This window comes from Calonectris borealis, chromosome 24, assembly GCF_964195595.1.
Source record: "Calonectris borealis chromosome 24, bCalBor7.hap1.2, whole genome shotgun sequence".
Taxonomy (NCBI): Eukaryota; Metazoa; Chordata; class Aves; order Procellariiformes; family Procellariidae; genus Calonectris; species Calonectris borealis.
In genome coordinates, this window is record NC_134335.1 from 2,363,640 (window position 1) to 2,379,317 (window position 15,678).

At 44.9% G+C, this 15,678-nt stretch overlaps 1 protein-coding gene across 1 annotated transcript in view; it reads right to left on the reverse strand.

Moving 5' to 3' along the window:
* DIXDC1 (DIX domain containing 1) overlaps positions 1 to 15,678 on the reverse strand; it is a 40,641-nt gene that overhangs the window by 12,554 nt on the left and 12,409 nt on the right. Inside the window, exons 2-7 of the mRNA XM_075172879.1 lie at positions 14,977 to 15,106; positions 12,659 to 12,784; positions 10,657 to 10,906; positions 9,341 to 9,448; positions 3,543 to 3,655; positions 1,836 to 1,984 (exon numbers count right to left, since the gene is read on the reverse strand). Of these exons, the coding sequence (XP_075028980.1) occupies positions 1,836 to 1,984; positions 3,543 to 3,655; positions 9,341 to 9,448; positions 10,657 to 10,906; positions 12,659 to 12,784; positions 14,977 to 15,106 (876 nt within the window). The remainder of the gene's footprint in view (positions 1 to 1,835; positions 1,985 to 3,542; positions 3,656 to 9,340; positions 9,449 to 10,656; positions 10,907 to 12,658; positions 12,785 to 14,976; positions 15,107 to 15,678) is intronic.

The window sequence follows — 15,678 nt, forward strand, 5'->3', positions numbered from 1 at the left end:
TTCTTGGCTGGCAACATCAGCTGCATCTTCCTACTCCCAGGGGATGAGGGGGCAGCAATGCCAGCTGCTCACCCTCACTCCTGAAACATGGGGCCAGGGTTGGAGGAACAGGACATGCTAGTCCCTCCAACGCCACCTCTCCCTCCTCCCCGTGGGCACATAATGCAACCGGATTTTACCAGTGAACCAAGCAATTTTTTTTTTTTTTTTGACTCTTTTGTTTCCTGCCCATTGTCCACAGGGAAAATGCCCACCCGCCCACACCCCACCCTCTGCCCTGGCTGCCTATGCTTCTCACACAATCTCTTTGTTTACTGGCACATAAATATTTACAATTCAAAGCCAGTATGGTTCCCAGCACAAATAGAAAGGAATATTCCTGAGACAGTTCAGGGTCTTTCCCATATGGATCAGGGGCCCTACTCCCCATGCAGAGTCAAACACATTGGGCTGAGGGTCATTTGCTCAGGGAGGGACTGCAACAGGGCAGCAAGGATAAGGTCCCGCAAATAAATAGTTGCATAGAGAATGTGCAAATATTATAGTTCAGCCTAGCTCACTGAAAGACTGATGCAAGCCTGTGTGACCCCTGATCAGCTCTGTGAATCTTGATTGATTTCCTGACATTCCTTGTCTCTCTGCATTACTTCTGATCACAAATCACAGAAAGGCTACTCTGTTCTCTCAGGCTGCTAACAAAGCCTGCAGACTTCTAAATGCCCTGGTGAAGAAGGGGAGTCCCAACCCCAGCACGTGGGAAAAAACACTGCTGCATCTTTAGCATTTTGCACAGTAACATACAGGCTTTGCACAGTGACAGCACATACAGGAGTTAGCAGAGCATCACAAGACAGGGCACCAAGCCAATGAATCCAGCTAGGATCTGCACTCTAATCAAAAGACAACACAGACATAATCACCTTCTAAACATAGGCTTTGTTTTAGATGCTCTACAGTGGTTCTGTTCTTACCTGCATTCAGTGTGCCCTTTGCCCTCTCACAGTACACCTAAATTACTATTAGTGAATATCACTGACCTTCAGTTTTCATAGCAATATAATCTTTCTCCCTCTCCACATCCTTCTCTCTCCCTCCCTACTGAGTAAGAGCCTCAAATCATGTCAACGCTTTTGAAGAAGCCTGAGCTAAGAAAAAGAAAAGGTTGTGTCTGAATTGCACAGACTAATGTTAAAATCCTTTCTCTGAAACCCTGGTAAATATACTGGGGCTGGGGAAGTGTAGCCATCTTTCCTCCTTCCCCTGAGCTCTCTTGGTTAAGCATGCTACACAATGATGGGGGATGGGCATACCCTGACCCAAGCAAGACTGTGGCTGGATCCAGCTGTCTTCTAAATTGCATCTGGGACATTGGAAAGGATGGTTTTGGCACTCTCCATTCTGGAAAAGGTGACCAGCACCAAATCACAATTGCATAAGCCATGAGAGCTTAAATATTGCAAGAAAGGAAGATGTCAGAGTGGTTAGTCAGTAGCATTCTGTTGCTGGATAAGGTCTCTGCTGGCTGCAGCCAATATACACTATCCACACTATCAGAAATAATCCCTCATTCCTAAGGAACTCTTCCCTGAAGGGACTCATCCCACGGGGTTAGACACAGGAAGAGCCAGTGTCCCTGTTTAATCGAGGTGACCCAAGAGACCAATTGACTTCTTGCACAATCACCCCAGGAGACCTCAGTGGACCAGGACTCTTATTCAACTCTCTCGAGTACCAGGCCAGTGTCTCAGCTGCAAGATAAGCTGTCTTCCAGCTACAGCTAGTGGGAAAAGAAATGCATGTGGAAGGGAACGCTGGCTCAGAAGAAAATCTATTACCTGCAAACCTGAAATCATCTTCTTTGCTTCCTCCATTTCCTTTTCCAAATGGTCCTGTTGTTCCAAAAGCTGCTCCTCCCATGAATTCTCCAAATATGACCCAGAGTTCCGTGCTTGCCACTCAGGCTGGAAATGAGATTCTGTCTCTTCTGGAAGAGAGAGCAGCTGAATGTGGTCATGACAGAAGAGTCTGGAAAAGACTTGCACCACACAATAATTGCCTGCTGTCCACACTAGCTATCACTAACAAACCAGCATGTCTTCTAGCCAGTATCACAGAAGTTGCTACAGGCGTGACATCTTGTCTAATCTCAAGGATTTATGACTCATTCTTTATGCAAAGAAAGCTTTCCTGCATACACATATATCAAAGATAATCATCCTTCCCCTTCTTTAACTTCACTGCATCTGATTTCTCAGTACTGGAGATTTCAAAGCACATCACAGGGGGCAATGCACTGCATTGTGTGGCAGAAAACACCTGAGGGGAGAAAAGCAACTGTGGGATTTGAAGGGCATGTCTTAGTGTTAGAGAGTGCACTAAGGACCCACCAAAGGCAACATTAAGCAGTATTTCTACTTGTCAAATAACATAGCTTTCTCAAGGTGGACAACACACCTAATTCTGAAAAAGACTTTTCTCTTAATAGCAAGTTTAATAGCTTTGCATGCCTTTTCTGATCCCCACAGCATAAGCTGTATCACTGGTTAACTATAATCCACTGGCTGGCCCAGGAATGTAGATTTTTTTTTTTCTTCCTCCTTCCCTAAGAAGGGATGAGGTTTGATGAGGAATAATCATAGCAGTGCTTATTAGCTTGTTGACCAAGTGAAACTGGCAAGTTGCTGTGCATCTGTAGACATGCATCTGCAATATCCTACTGTATGGGCAGCAAGCAGACACAGTACTGCTAAGAATTTAAGGAAGAGCCACAGCCTGCCAGCTACTTCATCCGCTGAGATAGTCTGTCAAATACTTTTGAAGGAGCACTGAAGCAGGACTACAGTGGCTGAAGCAGCAAAGCATTTCCTAGGAGAGCTTCTCTGTCATTTGCTCTTGGGATGGATGCTAACCAGAAAGAGTTATTATTAGGCTGCATTCCTGAGAAGGAAAAGAAACAAACAAAGAAGATCACTTCAGGAACTTCTTTGAAAACCTTTCCTTCAATCTGCATGAAAATTTTAAGTGTAAACTGACCATATCACAGGGCATTTGTGGCAATACAGCAATGACTTCTCAATGCAAACACCACAACAATACTACAACTGTTCAATTCCTTGCAAAGAGCCACTCGACCTATGTACAGATGTGCTGTAAACAGAGATCCCTACACAAAGTCAAGTTATGCATCATGGGCTTGACAAGCTCACATGGACTCTTTCTTTAAGGGAATTTTAAATGTTTTTTTCAACGTGGCCTAATGAGGCTGTGATGAAAGTATTCACTCTACAGTGAAAATTATATATGACCTTAATCCTTCTCCAGAGCTTTTTATTTCCCAAGCATTATTCTGCAAGCCTCATAGACATTGCCATATTACGGCATTATTGTAGTGTTAAAAGTTTTGGGATTTAGTTTTATGTGAACAGATACTCAGCATCACATTCTCTACATTCGTTTCAGTCACTGGGGAACTTTCCAGGAAGTTTATGATACAAACAAATCCCAATGAAAGTGTGAGCTGTAAAGCATTATCTGCAAGGTACCTATTTTAGTTTCTGTTTCTTCAGTGTGGATGATCACAAGTCTTTCCTTCTCCTCTGATGGGGCTACAGTAGACTCACTCTTCACACTGTGGATAGGACTGGGCGATGCAAGACTGCAGAGGAAAGGAGAAACAGTTACTTCTAGTGCTGATCAACATCATCTTCATCTAAGATAAAAGTAATATGCAGGCAGGCTTGTTGAAACTAAGAATTATCTGCATACTAGAGAAGCCATTAACAAACCAAACTGTGCATGTTTTCATAGCAGTGTCATAGCAGGCTAACTGATAAGTAGCACAACGTGTCTCTATTTTCCCTAACAGAATGCAAGTTTGAGACTGCCACCACAGAATTCACATACATTCACACAGGGGTAAGACCGCACTCTACTGAAGGTCTGCTCAGTATGTTTACTGAGCGAACCTTATGTTTATACTACAAGCTGAACAAAAGAACACCCTGGCTTGCTTCATCTCTTGCTCTGGTTTCCAAAAGCACCACTTCAACTTGAAATTCCACTCACTCATGTTATTACGTTAAAACTTCTTGAAAGTACCCACATATTTTCACTGGAGCCATCTCAACTGACTGTGAGGTTCAAGCAATCTTTTTTCAGAAATTCTTCCTAAATCCATCACCCAGACAACATCAAAAGGTGGCTGAAGCTCACTGACCCATTCAATGTACCTCTAAAGTTGCAGGAACTAATCCTTGCAAGTGTGAGCAGGAGTTAATTTTTCATTCTCCCCAACATAGAAACAAAGGAGAGGGAACAAAAAGAAAACAGTGTGGAAATAATATAATAGGTTTAGAAAAACAAGAGGCTTCGACAGCTCGACTTCCACATCTTCCCAGCACTGCTGCTACGTATTCCACAGCTCTCTCACAGAATCAGAAAAGCCTTGCAATAGAGATGAAAATGACTTGCTAGCAGCTCCTGTCTGGTCTACTCCCACAGCCATTGCTGGCCTACTTCTCATTTATACTACAGACCTTCAAGCAGTCTAGTTTTAATGGTCCAGACTGAATGGACTTTCACCATGTTAAAGGAAAAGATAAACGCAACTTACTAAGTGAAAGAATAACCAGTACCTGTTCTTTCCTGCTCAAACAAGGTGTGCATGATTGTTAAAGGGGTCCAGGCCACCTGGGTTTGCTCAAGGATTTACCTTCAGGAAGGCTAACTCCATTACAGCAGTCCCTGATTAGGCACATTTTGTATACAACATTTGTAACCAGCCCCCTGCTCCTGCTTGTCACTGAATGGGTGCACAGCATAAAATTAAAATAATTGTTTGGGAGCCCAGAGAGTACTATTGGGTTTGCATTATATAATAAGGGTCAGAGGAAAGGATGAAGCTTTCAAACAGCACAGGTACAAACAGGGAGCCCAGCTGATCTAACATGTCCAGTAACTCTGAGAGGGATTTTACTTCCTTCTAGGAACAGATCTCGATATTCCCCCTGCATATTCTCAGCTAATACTCTGAATGTGCCATCATCTTGGTTCTCTTTGTGAGAAGTGCATTGCTGGTTCTCATCCATGCAAAAGATGAAAGAATGAGAGCTGTCCTAGAAGAACAATATTAGCAACTGTTGGGTGAGAAGGTGGTGAAACTGAGGGATGGGCAAGAGCAGGGAACTTGAAAGAATAAGCAGGACAAAAACTACAGGGATACAGAGCCTGGAAATAACATTCCCCTCTTCCAAAAATCTGCTCCTCTCAGCACTGGATCCACAGCCCAAAGCAAATACAAAGCATCCCAGCTGGGGCAGGGGGGTGGGATTAAGTGTTCACTACAGGTCTCCACAACATAGCCAGTTTTATGGATAATTGTTTAGGCATTCCTATGTCCACAGTCCTCTTTCCAGGCAGTTTCCCTATTTTAAAAGGCCAGTGGGTTCACATGGTATCAGTGACAACCTCTAAAACCATGCCAAACAGTGAAAGAGCCACTGAGATGCACTCAGATGAAGCAGTAGCACAGGTCAGGTTGCCTCATACATTATGCCATCAAGTTAATGCTGGAAACGTTTCTACAGTTTTTGTATCAGTCACCAAACCTGTTAAAGTATGAAATATCCACTGATGTAATTTGTTCTTTAAAGTACATAACAATTTGTGATTAAAGCATGCAGAAATAAGTGCTGGGAAATTAAAGCTATTTAAGACAGATTTATGATGCAAACTGTCCCACTTTATTCCTTTTACCAGTGGTTTCTTAACCCATATCCTTTCTCCACTGAGTCCCAGAGTTGCCAGTGCCTGCATAGTCAAGGCTTTAGGGCAACAGCCCCAGTGGTAAGTCTGAATTCTCATAATTTTAATAAACACCCCATCCCTGCTGTTTCAAATTACAATGGCAACAATTGCTCACCATTTGACCTGCTTCCCTCCCATGATCCCACTTTAACCTTTTGCCTCACAGAATCTGTTTCCCAGGGAGCCTCAGGATTCTGGCTACAGACATGCCTTGTCTCTTCACATGCTCAGAATTCAGTACAGAAGACACCAGCTCCTGGCAAACTACTGGAGAAATATTTGCAAGCCAGACCACTTCACATTAGCTAGAAGATTTCACAGCAGAAACAAAAAAACCCTCAGGGTCTTTGCAAGAAACTGTCGGATGGCAGATCAGCAGCCCCCCCCACGTATTTATTTTCCGAGTCAGGGAATTCCGCAGCCTGGATTTTGCTTTTGCTGGTTTTCCTCTCAGGTTGTTTGTCTCTTGCTGCTGCATTTTGGTCAGCTGCACACCCAGTTGTTTTCATCACAAGGACTGCAATCTGGATTGCCAGTGGTGTTTCTCATCCCATTCTGCCCTCTTTAGACTCCAAGCACCTGTTGCAGATGCCCATGAACAGCCAAGAGAAGGTGCTCCTGCAAGCAGTAGGTTCCCTGCTCTTCCAGGCTTGGATGCGGTCTCGGAAGATGGCATGCAGCACTTCCCAAGCCCAGCACGGCTTCCTCTTCCTCGCTATCTCCAGCTCCCTCTCTCCTGCTGTCACACAGGCTGTACAAGGCAGAGCCTTTTCTCCGAGTGGGGGAGGGAAGGCTGGTGGAAGGGGAGGGGAAAGGGAGATGAATGGATGAGGGGCTCAGTGGCCTGGGAATCCATCCGATTTTGGCAAGTTTTCCATAAATCATTTCAATTGCCTTTACTTATTAGAGATCTCTCTGGGAATTCTGTTATTCAGGCTATGAATACTGAAGAGTTAATGCAGAAATGAGCTGATGCTAGGCAGGGGATGCTATCCTGTGACAGACAACAGCAGCACAATTAGATGGAGGGGGGTGGCTGCAGTTAATAACCACATCTCTCACTAATAAAAAAAGTGGCTTGTTTCTCCCCACCAGTTCTCATAACTAAGCTAGTACATTTCTCTCTGGAAAGAAAGAGAAACAAACATCTTGTTTTCATCATGAAGCCTGGTGTCAGCAGAAGACACCCCCAGGAGCTGGAGGTCAGACTGCTCCCAATTTCTTTGGGTAGATCACTGATCACTTATGCAAAGATTCTCACCATATTATGTCCTATCAGCAATAATATCACCATTACCATGTGGTAAGAGAACTCATGACATTATTGGGAAAAACAAAAAACACAATACAAAGTGATTTAGGATGTGCAGAGAAATTTTCACTCACCACCAAAATACAGCCACATATGAGCAAACAGCAGTTGTCTGACAATCCATTATAGGGTAGAAGAGTACACAAAATAGTACAGCTACCTTAAACTGAAGAATGAGTGGAGGGAGCAGCGTGTTTCATTCGCTGTCCTACTGAGATCACACTTCAAGAGTCAACACCAAAGTCCTGTGACGTTAGCAATGAAATCCTGTTGCCAAGACCAGAATTTTTACATTTCCCCTGGAATGACAGCTTCAAAAGTACACTCTCTACTGACATCATGTGGAGGCAGCAGTCCAATACTGGCTCACATGGAGTTCCCACACTTCCAAATGTGTATGTCTGTATTTATGAACACGACCTCACAATGATACACAGCAAATTTTGGGGATAAATACAAACTATTGTATTTTTTTCTCCTCTGTTGGGCCAAGCAACCTTAGTTCTCAGGTACATGGAGGCCTCTTTGTACTATGGAGCATCAAAAGTGGCCTGAGAAATCCTGTGGAGACATCCTGCCTGCTGAGAAACTGTCAGTAGCAATCTGTCCTAGGAAAATGAACCTCCTCACTCTGCACAAATTGCAGGGGGGGCTAGTTGAGGCACTCTCAGGGAGCAGCCCAGGCAGGACAAGGAGACAACAAAGCAGAGCTGGGGCTTACACTGGGGACGGGAAACTGAATCAAAGAGAGGTGCAGCTATGCCCACGCAGCTCTGTCCTCTTAGTCCGTTCCAGAAGAGATTAAATGGAGCAAAGCATCATATCCAGAGGGAGATCTTATATGTTCAGTTACACAGTCCTTTGTCTTCAAGCTAGTTTCTTGTTTTCTGGGGAAAAAGGAAAAGGCTGTGCTTTACTATGAAGCTATCCATGCTGGATCAGCTCCCCCACTGTAGTACAGCTTTTCTTCAAAAGCTCCTTCAGCTACACTGTCTCTCCTATATCCATGAAAACAAACAACACAGCCACGTGTCTTCCTTCTCCCCTCCATTGCTCAAGTAAATTGGCGCAAGAGTTTTGACTTCTGCCCCAAAGCAAAGGGTAGTAAGAAGAGCTTGTAAAGCACCAGTGTAATGCGTTGTGACTGGCACATGCTGCTCAGGTTCACAGCCGCAAGTTGCAGCACCTCCTATTGGAAATGTATTATATGTTGCCATTCTAACCAATCCTGTCTTCTACAGGTTCCATTTCCTTAGAAAGCCTCCACTTGCACCAGCTTGATCTTGCCTAACTTGTGCAGTCAAGAACCCCACCCAGTCAAGGCTGCAGGTTGTTTATAACACAGAGCATATACTTCTCTCAGGATCCAAGTCCTACTTCAAAGGGGAAAGTCACCTCCAACGGAAACCATACTGAACTCTGTCTTTCAGGCTTCACAGGCTTCAGGCTCCTATGCAGGAGATTGTCCAGTAAAATAATTAAGTGCTGCACTTTAGATTGAAGGTGAAAGTCTGGGAGATGGAAGGGTAAATTAGATAACTGTAAATCTAGAGACAGTTAAAGGTGATGGATGAGGGCACAATGGTAATGAAGACACAGCTGCAGATCCCCCCGGGACCATATATCTGGATTAAAGACTGGTGTGTTCCTGTAACTGCTGTTCAAATCCTCATGCACCCTCATCTCCATCTCTCTGCAGGGCATGAGGTTTGTTGGTTTAAGTTCCTTTCCTCCACATCTTTTCCATCAGCTCTGAAATATTCATCCCTTGCATCCTAGCTATTCCGCCCCTTCCTTTCTGTGAAGCAGGACACAAACTCCATTTCAGCATCCCTCATGTCAGCACTCCCTCAAAAGGCTCCACCTGTACATTCAGGTTCCCAGTAAAATCTTTAGCTGTGACCTTCCTAATCCTATTCCCCTGGTTTCACTGAGGGACACTCCAGAGCTTTAGACAATTGTAACTCAGAAGTTCCTAGCTCTTATCTATGCGATCACATCAGGAATGAGATCAATTTTATCTGTGGGAGAAATGGCAGAGAAATAAACCATTGCTTCATGTTGGTTCCTGAGGCTTCATTCTCCAGATCAGGCAGGAGACTACATGCTGGGAATCCTCTTTTCTATTGGAGCTAACCAGATCACAGTCATAAGAAAGGGCCCTTTAGGGAATGTCAGACAAAGGACCACGAGGGGACACATCTTGAAAATAAAGTTCCTTACCTGGAAGAGTGGGATTCCAATGGCATGTTCTGCTGCCCTTCATACTGCTGCACCAGTGCTCGGACACTCCAGTAGGGGTTTTCAATCTCCTCATCCATGCTGCTATTTCTGGAGATAATAATCATAGAATGAGGGAAGCCCCACCTGATAGGAGCCGAAATTCTTCTTGTCTCCAGGAAAGAGTGTAGGAAAGCTAATGAAAGGAAGGTAAGAAGGAGGGGACAGCTAGAAAACTGCCAATTAAGAAAATTCTCCTATCAGGGAGCTCCATCCCATCTTCTTGGTGTGAGGGAAACACAGGCAAACAGGCCCTCCCCTTTTAAAGTCATCCCTAATTCTGTGACTAGACAACTACAAATGCTCTGGGAAGGCAAGGAAAAGAACAGAATTCGCAAATAGCAGAATGACTGGCTTTTCTGAAGAACTTCTGGCCCAAGGCCTTTGCAAGAGAAACCTTTAACATTCATTTTTTCAACAAAATACACCATTTCAACCTCATTTCCAAACTGCTTCATGGGTACTCCCTTGAGCCAATATAATATGGGCAAATGACCTTCAGCTGTGTAAGTTAAACCCTCAATAGACCACCATCTGGCTTCCATTTAAATGTCATTACTATTATTATTATAATCCACATAGCACCTTTTGCAAGTCTTAAATGTGCTTTTCAGAATTACACATTCCTTCTGTACGTGGATCATCTTCCTTCATTATCACCAGAACTCCTACACTTACATGGTAGGTTGCATGAGTTGATTAACAGCACACAACACTGCATCTGCCTATATAGCAGCAAGTGTAACATTGGGGTGAACAGCAACGCAGAAGACAGAATGGACTTGTACAACAGGCTCAATGCCTCAATTCTGGAAGTAACTGCTCCCAGATCTACAACCAGTACCTCTAGTTAAGACCTTACTTTTGTTTTACTTGAAATTAGAATGTCTCCAAGTAGACAGCATGAAGAAAGGGTGCTGTGCCTAGCAAGAAATGGGGAAAATGAGGCAGCAAAGTTCCCTCTGGCTTGGCCATAAAGAACTGTTCTTTTCCAGTGAGATAACAGAGATTCAGCAGCTATTTTGATGTAAAATCTGAAAAGAACCTGGAATACCTACAGTCTTCATCATGAGGCAGCCAGGCTAAGTCAGTACTCCCCTTTTACTTATTTAGGTTTCAGAGAGACAGCAGTGGTTTGTCTCTATTTGTTAGCTACCTTACACCAGGAATTATCAGGATAAAGAGGCATCTATTTTAAAAGAAATTGTGTCCATCTGCTAACATGACCTGAGCTCACTTAACCAGGGAAAACTCATTACCTCTGCCTGTGCCGGAAAACATCCCGGCCGGATTGCAAGACATCTTGACGAACATCTGCTAGAGCAGTCATCGCCCCTTGGGCCACTGCAGCAGCGGAGCGAGGCCTGTGACCGGCGGACGATGCTGACAAGCTCTTCCCCACCACACCAGCAGGGCTATGATTCATCGCTCTCCCGGAGCCTGGTTTGAAATGAGCAGCTAAGGCCAAGATCAACCTCATGATAGATTTCAAGTTCCCATCAACAATATCTGCAAAATGCAAATAAAGCCAAGGACAATGCCATTAATGTGAAGTCCCACCAGAGCTGTATCTGACCAACAAGCATGACATAATTAGACCCAATGGGACCATGACAGTAAATGAGGACTATGCAAGAAGGACTGCATTACAGTGCTGATGCTTAGCCCTGCTTGTTTTGTACAGAGCAGCAAACTGACTGCCACCTACAGATCACAAGTTTAAATGCTTTGAACAGACCTGAGCCTTCCCTCTATGGCCTTTTCCAGCTAACAATCCAGTAGGTTACATGACAGCACATGATAATTACTGAATGCTCACTGGAAAAGTAGAGCAGTTACTGAAGACTACCACTGTACTAGCAGTCACTTCAATTAGCACATGGAATTTGCTTTTTTTTTTTAATATTAAAGACCGGAGAACAGCAATGTATTTCTTCAGCAATAGCATCCTGTACCATAAACTGTAGCACCTTGCAAATGTTAACTAGTCAGTTTTAATAATATCACACTAGGCATTTCCCCCAGCATACAAATCAGCTCAAACATGTTGATCTCAAGTTCACTGCAAAGATCAGTCATTCTTTCAGACTAGGATTTCTCAAAACAATTTAGTCTACTGAGATACTCAAAGTCCATTAAAATAATAGGAATAGGGTTTCCAAATATAAGAGGCAGCCTAAAAAAAAAAAATCATAAGTGCTGGAGGGATGAAGGCTGGTTATTACTTGCTTTAGTATCTGCAAAATTAGAAATAGCCAAAATAAGTCACAGTGACTGTCACCTCCATGTCATTGATGGAGAACATGAAGCCAAAAGTTTGTGTGAATTATTTGAAGTCCTAGAATGAGTCAACGTCAGAACTATGACAGGAGCTCTGGAGCGTGTGTCCCAGAGTCTTGTGCCTGTATCCTATCCTATGACCACATGACATCATTTCATTGCATATCCAGGTTGATACCTTTGCTTATGTAAGATTTTTACCAATATCGCTATCATTTCTATAGTCATAAGCTCATAAGACAACTTGCAACAATACCGAAAGAAACAGTACAGCCTCCAATCTGCCAGTAGCAGTACTGTGGGAACAGTATGCATTACTCTATATTTAAATTCTAAGCCTCTCACCAAGGCCTATAAAACAACAGCTTGTACTCTTCTGCTAACAAGGGTCATGCACTCCATGTAGTCCATCTCAGCATTTTTCCCCTCTTTCTCATCTGAAGGGCCACAGACAATCAGAACTGTATCCCCTCCAAGTACAGTCAGCAAACAGTATGGATCAGGGCCTGTCTTCTATCCCATAGATCTACACACACACCAGCAATCCTTGTGATATCTGACTAAACCATGCCATAGACATGTGATTTTGCATATTGGGTTTCCTCCCTATTTACAGGCCATGCAAAACAGTATCACAGGCTTCCAGTGGACCAGAAATATTTTTCCCATGTCTCATTTCACAGTAGCAGGTTTATATGTCCTTTTAGTGAAAGATTCTGAGTCTGTATTCCTCATTACATCATTACGTGATCTTCTGACAGATCAGTAGCAGGAGAAAAGGCACTTTCGGTTCTGTGCACTGTGCTGCTACCAAAAGCAGTCAAGAACACAGTATCATTCAACCCAAAACCTGTTACTAAACCACAAAAGGGGAAAAAACCTCCCCCACAAACCAATACATTGTCTGTTTGATATGAAACAAAGAAAGAAATAAACCTTCAACAAATAGAATCACCCATGGCGACCGCCAGGGGCACATACCTTTTGCTGATGTCTGATGCATGCGGATCTTTTTTGATGCCACGAACTGTAAGACTTTCTCCACATTTTCCCTCATCTCCTGCTGGCTGGTGGGGTTGACCTGAATGCCGTTTAACTTCTCACCAGCTAAAGGAGTGAAAAAAATTTATTAGAGAACTGAACCGCTTGGTGCTGTCACAGGAATTGCTATAGGTGTAGGGCCTGATCTTATCTCTTGTCTGGGTACTGCAAGAGGCATGCATGGTTTCTTGTCCTGCTTATAAGGTATCCAGTACCAGGAATAGAATCATAGAATCATTAAGGTTGGAAAAGACCTCTAAGATCATCAAGTCCAACCGTCAACCCAACACCACCATGCCCACTACACCATGTCCCCAAGCGCCTCATCTACACGTCTTTTAAATACTTCCAGGGATGGGGACTCAACCACTTCCCTGGGCAGCCTGTTCCAAGGCCTGACCACTCTTTCAGTAAAGAAATTTTTCCTAACGTCCAATCTAAACCTCCCTTGGCGTAACTTGAGGCCATTTCCTCTTGTCCTATCGCTAGTTACTTGGGAGAAGAGACCGACACCCACTTCGCTACAACCTCCTTCCAGGTACCTGTAGAGAGCGATAAGGTCCTCTTCTCCAGGCTAAACAGTCCCAGTTCCCTCAGCTGCTCCTCATAAGACTTGTGCTCCAGACCTATCACCAGCTTCGTTGCCCTTCTCTGGACACGCTCCAGCACCTCCATGTCCTTCTTGTAGTGAGGGGCCCAAAACTGAACACAGGATTCGAGGTGCGGCCTCACCAGTGCCGAGTACAGGGGCACGATCGCCTCCCTGCTCCTGCTGGCCACACTAGTTCTGAATCAGGCCAGGATGCTCTTGGCCTTCTTGACCACCTGGGCACACTGCCGGCTCATGTTCAGCCGGCTGTCAGCCAGCACCCCCAGGTCCTTTTCCTCTGGGCAGCTTTCCAGCCACTCTTCCCCAAGCCTGTAGCGTTGCATGGGGTTGTTGTGGCCAAAGTGCAGGACCTGGCACAGCCCATTGATCCAGCCTAACCAGGTCCCTCTGCAGAGCCTTCCTACCCTCCAGCAGATCAACACTCCCGCCCAGCTTGGTGTCGTCTGCAAGCTTAGTGAGGGAGCACTCGATCCCCTCGTCCAGATCGTTGATAAACATATTGAACAATAACTAGGTTGGAGACTGTATTGGGTTTATGTGGCAAGGTTTTGGTAGTGGGGGAGGGGGGGCTACAGGGGTGGCTTCTGTGAGAAGATGCCAGAAGCTTCCCCCATGTCCAACAGAGCCAGTTCCAGCTGGCTCCAAGACAGACCCACTGCTGGCCAAGGCTGAGCCCATGAGCAACATTGGTAGCGCCTCTGGGATAACATATTTAAGAAAGGTAAAAACTGCTGCACAACAGCAGCCAGGAGAGAGGAGTGAGACTGTGAGAAACAACTATGCAGACACCAAGGTCAGTGAAGGAGAGGAAGAAGGTGCTCCAGGCGCCAGAGCAGAGATTCCCCTGCAGCCCGGTGTAAAGACTGTGGTAAAGCAGGCTGTCCCCCTGCAGCCCACAGAGGTCCACGGTGGAACAGATATCCACCCTGCAGCCTGTGGAGGACCCCACACCAGAGCAGGAGGCTGTGGCCCCATGGAGACCCTGTGCTGGAGCAGGCTTCTGGCAGGACCTGTGACCCCACGGGGGACCTACACTGGAGCAGTCTGTTCCTGAAGGAATGCACCCCATGGAAAGGGCCCATGCTGGAGCAGTTCATGAAGAACTGCAGCCCATAGGAAGGATCCACGTTGGAGAACTTTGTGGAGGACTGTGTCCCGAGCATGGGACCCCACAGTGGAGCAGGGGAAGAGTGTGAGGAGGAAGGAACAGCAGAGACAACACATAATGAACTGACCGCAACCCCCATTCCCTGTCCCCCTGCACTGCTTGGTGGGAGGAGGTAGAGAATTCTTGGCAAGCAGGTCACTCTTCCAAAAATGCCACACACTAATACCATTCCTCTAGAAGGTGAATCCTTTTGTAATTCCATTCCAGCCTCGTGGAAGTTAATATGGTCCCTGACAGGTTTTAGCACATCTATTGTAACTGTCTGCTAAAACATAAGGACTTTAGTAGAATTGCATTTATGATTTGCTTTATGATTGTTTTCTTTTAAAGTCACTCCTTCACCTCCCCCCCCCCCGCAAGCTCTGACACAGTCATTAACATCTGCCAGTATGTCTGACAGATGTCAGAGCCAAGGCCAGCCTCTTCTACACAAGATCTAAAACTGCAAGATGAAAAATAGTGTCATATGGCATTACTGACCTACAATCTCAATAAGCAAAGCAAGAATGACTCCATCTCTGAGATCTTGTCTCAGGTCTTGTACTGGCTTTATTGTTGGCTTCTTCTTCAGCTGGGAATTCACCCAGGCCACATATGCCTGTAGTTGTTGCTGAAAATAGAAAACAAAACATTTGCACGTCATTGCCATTTCAGGGGGAAGTTGCATAGCTCTCATGTTTCTCTTTCATCTTCACAGGTCTCATTGTCTTTTGCCCTTGAAAATAAACACCAATGATCTTGTCCCAAAGCCTGCTGAGCACTAACTGACATCACTGCACACTGTGGTGCAGCTCACTCCACACCACAACAGGAAGAAGGCAGCAGGACAGGACTCATGATCTAAGCACAGCTGAGAAGAGAGCTTTACATTACATTTAATCTAGGTTGGTGCCAAACCAATGCTGTCATCCCCTCATTTTTGGTGCCAGAATTAGTTCACTCACAGCATTTAGTGTCCCATCCACACTATTTTCTTCCACATACCAAGAAAGTAGAAAACCCACAATGCAGAAGCAAGAAACCCTGTGTTATTTCCCATTAAGCTATGCCACCTACCAAAAGAAACAACCAGGACAGATTTCCTGGAAGAGACAACAGCCTCCCTCCCTAACACTCCCAGTGTGGCTCATTTCTAACAGTTCATGCAACAGGGAAGAGACACCCTGTTGTACAGTCCCCTTC